General features: G+C 38.6%; 1 protein-coding gene across 4 annotated transcripts in view; it reads left to right on the plus strand.

Annotated features, from left to right (window-relative positions):
- Positions 1–7,740, plus strand: part of RCBTB1 (RCC1 and BTB domain containing protein 1) — a 26,572-nt gene extending 18,832 nt beyond the window's left edge. For 2 of the 4 annotated variants that reach the window (XM_005501835.4, XM_065053538.1), the window contains 4 exons: positions 1,627–1,753; positions 2,262–2,413; positions 3,064–3,194; positions 6,774–7,740. In XM_005501835.4, coding sequence (XP_005501892.1) covers positions 1,627–1,753; positions 2,262–2,413; positions 3,064–3,194; positions 6,774–6,914 — 551 coding nt within the window. In that variant the 3' untranslated portion in view covers positions 6,915–7,740. Of the gene's footprint in view, positions 1–1,626; positions 1,754–2,241; positions 2,414–3,063; positions 3,195–6,773 lie in introns of all 4 variants that reach the window. The other 2 variants (XR_010470567.1, XR_010470568.1) reach the window with 2 other exon arrangements.
- Positions 7,741–8,051: the final 311 nt, after the last annotated feature.

Raw genomic sequence — 8,051 nt, forward strand, 5'->3', positions numbered from 1 at the left:
CTTGTTCTCAAATTAAGTCCAAATAATGAGCATGCTAGCTATAAAAAAGAAAGGTTTCTAACTGCATGGAGAAAATTAACCCATTTTCGGTCAAACCAGCACAGTTAAAACAAAAAAAACCAACAACAACAAAAAACCACAAAAACCACAAAGCCAAAGAAAAAACCACACATAAACTCTTTTGTTTTTCTTAGTGAGAGCTAACTCTGCATAAAGGTTATTGTTCTACTTCCAGTTATGATGGCTGTGCCAGAAACATGAATCAGTCATTCAGGATTGGCTGTGGTGAAATACAAATCTGCAGCCTTTTTTGAGGAATGAACTTTAGGTATTTGAAGTGAAAGTTGATCTACTGCATAGCTTAAGCTAAGCTGATGACCTAGAAAAAAAATCACATGAGCAGATGGAGGGGGATTGGAGCATGGTTTAGTTAGCCCTGATGAGGTGCAGGTTCTGTGGATGATCCATGGAAATCAGAGGACTGTATGGTCTCTTGTAGCACAAACGTGGCTTGTCTGTTACAGCAATTTGTTATAGCAGTATTTATTTTTAAATACAAAGTAATTTAACTGTTCCTAATGGTGAAAAGTTATTTGTGGATAGTGTATGGATGAACAATATGCAGTCCTGTGGGACACAGGAGACAGACCACATCCCATTATAGGGGAAATCCACTTTTCCATCCTTTGCTGCTTAGAAGCCACGTGTTTTGAAACACACCTTTAAGATGCATCAACAGAAGCTTCAAATAGTGGCTTCTGTTAGGTTTTCTAAAACTTCAGGGTTTTTGCTTTGCCACAAGCCTTCACCAACTTTGTGCTGCAACTCTTGTATGATTTCTAGAGACACAGAATGGAACATCTGGGGGGACCAGTGCCATAGGCCTTAGTATAAAGAACTGTGATATCTCAGCTTTAATCCGCTTCCAAAATTGCTGAAGTCCTCTGTCCTTGGTTGTACCAATAACATACTGTCATTCTTCTTCAACTGCTTTTGGATTTTCTTTTGTCGTAACTGACTAATAAACTGAGTATAATGATGTCAATGATAGTTCATGTTAGTGAGCCCCAGAAGAGACGTTAACACACAAGCTGCAGGCACAGACTATGTCTGATCTGCCAGCACAAAAAAGTGGTCAACTGATGTCGTGTTTTCTTACTATTTAGGCTCAGATCACACCATCCCAGTGCAGCTGTACACCCTGTCTCAAGTGAGTTGCAGGTGATGCTGTAGACTTCCATTACCTGCAGTGTGCAGAGTTGCCCCAGCACTAGCAGTGGGCTGCCAGGAGGCTGGCAATTTCATGGGTGCTGCCCAGGTGGAGAACAAGAAAGGAAGTTCTCCAGGTACTTTCCTTGGTGCTGTGCTACCTCTGCATAATGAGCTGGAACAGGAACTGCTGGCCACTGCTGCCTGTAGCTGTTGTGGAGTAGTCCTTGCCAACAGGAAATGGTGTTGGATTAATTAATGCTTCCCATTTCACTGCTTAAGGCAATAGAATCCTGATACTGACCTATTTTCCTTGAAATGCTCTTAGTTGAGCTGCTAGCTTTCATTAGTGATGTGTATGTTCTGTTTAAGATGCTTAACATGTTTGTTTTGTTCATTTTAAAATTGTCTCTGTAGAGCATGAAGACTTTTTAACAGTAGCAGAATCTCTGAAGAAAGAGTTTGACAGCCCAGAAACCTCAGACCTAAAGTTTCGTGTGGATGGAAAGTACATCTATGTCCACAAAGCTGTTCTGAAAATCAGGTAGTGGTCACATTTCACAGCTTTCATTTATACAGAATAACCTCTCCGTATTGCATCTAAGGGGGGTGGAAAGTAAGTGGTAGGGAGGGACCCCTAAACCATCTAATATATCCATAATCACTTTAAATGAAGTGACTGTGAAAGGAGTTGAATCGAAACTCTTTCTTAAAATGGTTCATATTAAATTTTGTCTTAAAACGATCTATATTCAATTGTCACTAAGCCTATTTGTTGTTTCCAAGATAATAAATACTGTTAAGTTGATCTGATTGCAATGTATACAAAGACGTTTCTGTAGCTTAGATCAACTAAGAGTTTTATCTTAATGCAAAGTGTAACAATGCCCACAGTATTAGGAAACAAAATGTGGACCACTGGCTGTGATGGGGTGTGTTAAAGTATTTGTGAACATTGCAGAGCATACCAAATACATATTTTGGGGGGAGGCTGTAATGTAATCTTCATGTGTTTATATAATAGTGTTCCAGATTATGTCTTTGTCTCTTAGGTGTGAACACTTCAGAACCATGTTCCAGTCATACTGGAATGAGGATATGAAGGAAGTGATAGAAATAGACCAGTTTTCTTATCCTGTGTATCGTGCCTTTCTTGAGTACTTGTATACAGACAGTGTTGACCTTCCGCCTGAAGATGCAATAGGTATTGCTTATGGTCCAATTATGTTAGAAAGCAGCATCTGGAAAAAATGAGGCAGGGGATGCAGAATAAATGTATTAATATAGGCTTCTAGTCCAGCCTGTGATGCATTTTACTGGTGATTAGCTAAGCTGTCTTTAAAACATGGTTGTAGCGAACTTATTACAGCAAAAGTGGTGCATATTTAGAAATAAACTATGAGCAGTATTTTCAAGCTTGGGAGAGAAACTATTTCTCTGGGTTACAATACTTGCATATTTTACTAAATTGGATCAATTAGTGTTTAGAATTATATGAAAGAATTTCAGTAGATCTGATAGGGGAAACTTGGACAGCAGAGCAAAGAGCAAGCTGTAATTTAAGCACAGTTTTTTATAGTAATAGCTTTTTGCTTGTGTTGTGGTGCTTGTTTGGTGACAGTTCCACTCTCGTAAGCAGTTAGGTATGCAAATCAGTGGAACAGCTTGAACAGGAGGTAATAAAAGGCCTTTCTTCCTGTGTAAAGGTAAAATACATTTTTTCTGAATAGTGACCTACTTGCAAAAAGTATATTGCATACAGACTACAGATGCAACCTGTACCCCAGGAGCAAAAATTTGTTGAAAGAGCAGAGATCGTTACATCTGACTAACACAATTGCATTTTAATTGCAGGGCTTTTGGATTTGGCTACTTCATACTGTGAAAATAGACTGAAAAAGTTGTGTCAACACATTATCAAGAGAGGAATTACTGTGGAAAATGCATTTTCATTGCTTTCTGCTGCTGTCAGATATGATGCAGAGGTAAACTTCTAAGCTTCAATCTTTTAAATAGGTGGTTGCTTTCTGACTTAGACTGTAGTGAAAAGCAACTGGTTATATTTTTCGTGTAAACTCTCGCTATCAGATAATACTGTTTGCCGTTTTAAGAATTTGAGAATATTGGACTGATGAAATCTGTATTTGCCATGAAAGAGGTATGGGTTTTTTTTCATATGCCAGTGCTGGGAAGGTGAACTAGTACAGAGATATCTAAAGATGACTTAAGTGCCAGGCTGAGACTCAGTATCTGTAAATGTTTGCGTTGCTTAATTTCATGGTAAAAGGTTATGACAGTGTGCCAAACTTCATGAGTTACTGTTTCTGTGGGACAAACTGCAACAAACAATTTATGAGGATCAAAACACTAACTCTGAAACAAGGGAAGGGTTTAAATACAAGCAAAACCCATAACATTATGAAAAGCAGTGTTGTAAGCCTTAAGTTACTTACTTGTAAGGTTATGTGGCATGTGTGATGTGATATGGTGATAGGTTTGGCGATCAAGTGCATTTGGGTTTTTTTTGGTTGGCAGGGTGTTTTTTTGTTGTCTGCTTTTTTTGTTTTGTTTAGCTATAGTCAAATACACTTTTGTGGTGGGTTGACCATGGCTGGATGCCAGGTGTCCAGCAAAGCTGCTCCATCACGCCCTTCCTCGGCTGGACGGGGGAGAGAAAATATAATGAAAGGCTTGTGGGTTGAGATAAGGACAGAAAGATCACTCACCAATTACCGCTAAGAGCAAAACAGACTTCACTCAGGGAAATTAATTTATTGCCAATCAAATCATAGTAGGATAATGAGAAATAAGCCCAAATCTTAAAAACACCTTCCCCCACCCTTCCCTTCTTCTTGGGCTCAGCTTCACTCCCAAATTCCCTACCTGCTCCCACATGCAGTGAAGGGGAACAGGGGAGTGGAGGTTGTGGTCAGTTCATCACCATTGCTGATGAGCTCGGCCTTGGTCAGTGGTGGGTCTGTCTTGGAGCCGGCTGGCATTAACTCTGTTGGACACAGGGGAAGCTTCTAGTAGCTTCTTCCAGAAGCCATCCCTGCAGTCTCCCCAACTACCTAAACCTTACCATGCAAACCTAATGCGAGTTTTAGCCTTCATAGTATGCTAATGAAATGGCAGGATAAAAACTGCTTTATGGGCCTAATAAATTTTTAAGATGGAAAAATTGTGTGAAAAGTGGGAAAGCCTAGTGAAACTTCCCTGCTGCATTATGTCTGATTTCACTACTAGATCACTAACGTGCTGCTTCGTGAACTAAACAGAAGTATTTTTGGGCTTGCTTTGGCTCTTTGTGTTCAGCATAGTATCTGTGCATCATGTTTGGAGCTTTGTGATTTGTTAAACTGGCTACTTAACCTTGTAAAGCAGTTTCGGTACTAAGTAACACAACTCTTTGCTTTTTCTTGTACTTAATATCCAGCAATTGGCATGCAGACGTCTTAACTTCTTTCAGAGCCTTGTTCCATGTTGCTTGTTCGATATACCTTACCCAAAGGGCTGCTTTAGTGTCTGCATTGTGGCGTCAGCTCTACTGTGAATAATGATTTATTTGGGAGTTAGTGGAAAATAGAAAGATTTACATATTTTAGCCTTAGAAGATTTTTTGCAGGATGGGTCCTCAGTGTGTGATTTATTGCACTTGTGAAGGGTAGAAGAAATCCAGTTGCTATGCCTTGGTGGTACCTCATGAGCTAAATTAAGTTAGAGCTGTCGGCTTAAATGCAGTGCTACATCATGGAGATAATAGGTAACACCAAGGGTTTGGGTTTTAGTAAAAAGCATTTTTTACACGCAGCAGTGCTAGATTGGGGCTTGAAATAGCCTGGGTGATGTAGTTCATTGAAGGGACTGTGTGTCTGAAAGACAACAGTTAGAAGAACCTGCTTCACTATTTTAAAATACCGCCGTGATATGAAACTCTCCTATACTTTCTTTTGGTGACTGACTGAAGTGGGTATAATTAGGTCAGGTCTGGCTCCTTATTGTAACTTTAAAAATAATCATTGGATGTACTTTTGCGTTTATCCACTTCAGTCTATATTAAGCACAGTTTTCTGGGATTGCATCCATCTGCAAATGAAATGCAGCCTTTTCTTATACATAATTTTAATTTTTCCAAAGTTAGTAACTAATACTACGTTATTTCTATTTATTGTACACTTCTGTTGCATTGACTTAGAATATGTTTTTTTTAATAAAGCAGTGCAAAATATTTTAATGTGTACGATGTAATTTTATTTTAAATGCTAGTTCATTCTATTACGTTAAAAAAAAAAAAGTAAACCCCCAGTGTTCAGTTCTAATAAGTTTGTCTTTTTTCATTGCACAGATGCCACACAACTCAAGATCTGAAGCTTCAGAATGCCTGGTTTTAGGCCAGGATATATTTTTATATTGTTGTGTTGAGAACACTCACTGGCACATAGTTGCTGTAGCTTTCAATGTTGACCTTAAGTGAAAACACGAATATTCGTCAGTCTTTCATACCTCATGTGGCTTAAAGAGCTCTGCAAATTTGTTATGGCTTATTGCAGCACCCAGTCTGCTGAGCAGCTAAGGAAGGGCATGTTCTCATGTATAAAGTAGAAGTTATACAAATGTTTTGTGAGGGCTGCAGCATCCTCCTTGTAGCAGCTTAGATCTACGCTACGAAGAGTAGATTTGCTTCTCAAAGCAGGAGCTGGAAACAAATAATCTGAGTGGGAAACATTCTCTGGTCAAGGTTATATTGACAACAACTGTCTCTTGTTTTTTTTTAGTCATCCTTTCTCTCTGACATCATGTGGGTGCAATGATGGTTTATGTGAGGCTTTTCTAACCCTCATATGGAAGGCATTGCCAAATAGACTCAAATATCCAGAGTTCACTGTCTGCAAGAATTATTATGCTGTATTGTGCCACACTACTTCTTTTGAATCATTTGAGGAACATCTGTGAAATACTTTGTTCACATGAGTCTGTTTTTTCTACACAGAAAGGCTTTCTGCCTAAACTGTGCTTTAAAACTCCCCGGTTAGCACACGCTTGCATTGAGCCCAGTGACATGCAACTTCAAGGCTTTAATTCAGCCCCTAACTAAGCAGGAAGTCAAGAAACACTATGTATAGATTTGAGTTTATGGTATGGAACAAAAGAGCTGGATTTCTATAATCCGCGTTCTTGGTTATATATCATTAACCCAAGATCTCCTGTCTGTGTTGGGTTTTAGTAGCTGTCAGTGAATGCAGATGAAATGCCTTAAGTGGGAAGCTTAAAATACAGATTGCTCAGAATAGCTGATTTTTGTGACTGCGTTTATATAATGAGAACCAAATTATGGCTACTTTTCCCTTTGTAACAATGTTATATGGGTAGAATTATTATTTGCTGTTGTGTTTAAATAGTGATGCTGTGTGGGAGAAAACATTGAAAGCCACTACATTAATGGGTTTATCTTAATCTCTGCAAAAATAAAGTATATGCAGGCATTTCTGCCTGAGTGTATTTTTCTGTAATGGAAACAAACATAATAAGACTTCTTTCTTTTTTTCTTTTTTTTTCCTGTTTAGGACTTAGAGGAATTCTGCTTTAAATTTTGTGTCAATCATTTGACAGAAGTGACACAAACTACAGCATTTTGGCAAATGGATGGTCCCCTGCTAAAGGAATTCATTGCTAGAGCCAGTAAATGTGGAGCCTTTAAGAACTGAAATGAGGCTGTAAGTTCTGGGGGTGTGTGTAGGGTTTCTTGCAGTTGTAGCAGGATGTTGTAACTGTACAGGTAAAAGCAAGTGCTACCTGGTCTCTTGTACCAGGAGATGTGAGAGGCCACACTGATAGCAAATGTCTGTGCTCAGGAGTGAACTCTTGTAAAAATGTCAAGCAAAATATTTGCTTGCATTTCACAAACCTCGATGGTGGAACCACCTCAAGATTCCAGACAGAGGAACCACTGCAGTATGCAAAGGACACCAGCTGGTGTTAAGGACTTACCTATTTTGCCTCAGAAATCTCCACTCCAGCACCACCTGTGTTCATATTTTCAATTTACTTTTTGGGGCTAGAGAATAGTCTGACCTTGAGCTACTGAATGATGTCAATTAAATCCTTAAATCCCTGGGATTATAGAGAAGCAAATGGCGTGGATATCTCTTACTGCATTTGCATGATTGTGAATGAATCTGCCATTTGCTGTATGTGATTAATCAAGTGTATTTGGTGCTTAGAAAAGCGTGCAAAACCAATAAATTCTCAAAGCCTATGCAAGTGGCTTTGAAGAAATGGGTAACTAGCAAATCTAATTGGAAGTAAGTCTTTGGGTATACTTTAATATAAACTGTAATGTGTACTTTGTGTAATTTGTTCAAGCAATATTTATAATGGTTGATGATGGAAAAGAAAATCCCTCTGTTGACTTCAGATTACACTGGTTCCCTTGGAGGGGAAGGGATACACTGTTCTGAAAGTGGGGGGTTTGCATTTAAGTGTTGTATAAATTCAAACTACACATAATAAAATTCACTTTTTTGTATTTTGTACCTGTTCACTAGCAAACTTCTTCAGATTTTGAAGAAAATTGCAAGCTTTCCATGTTACATACAGCATAGAAGTTGCTTTATTTAAAAAATACAAAATCAACAAAAACGCAGAAAACCCACAGCCTGTGTATTACTGAATCCTGCTGATGTCACTGTGCTTGGCAAATACTTGCCATTTCAGTTTTAGAAAACTGCAGATTAAGTTGTAGGCACTAATTTAGAATCCAGTAATTACAATCTGTGGATCTGATTTTTTTCACTAAGCAGCCCATATAGGAGTGTAAACTTACAGCAGGTTATGTATGGTCA

This window comes from Columba livia, chromosome 1 (genome assembly GCF_036013475.1).
Source record: "Columba livia isolate bColLiv1 breed racing homer chromosome 1, bColLiv1.pat.W.v2, whole genome shotgun sequence".
Lineage (NCBI taxonomy): Eukaryota > Metazoa > Chordata > Aves > Columbiformes > Columbidae > Columba > Columba livia.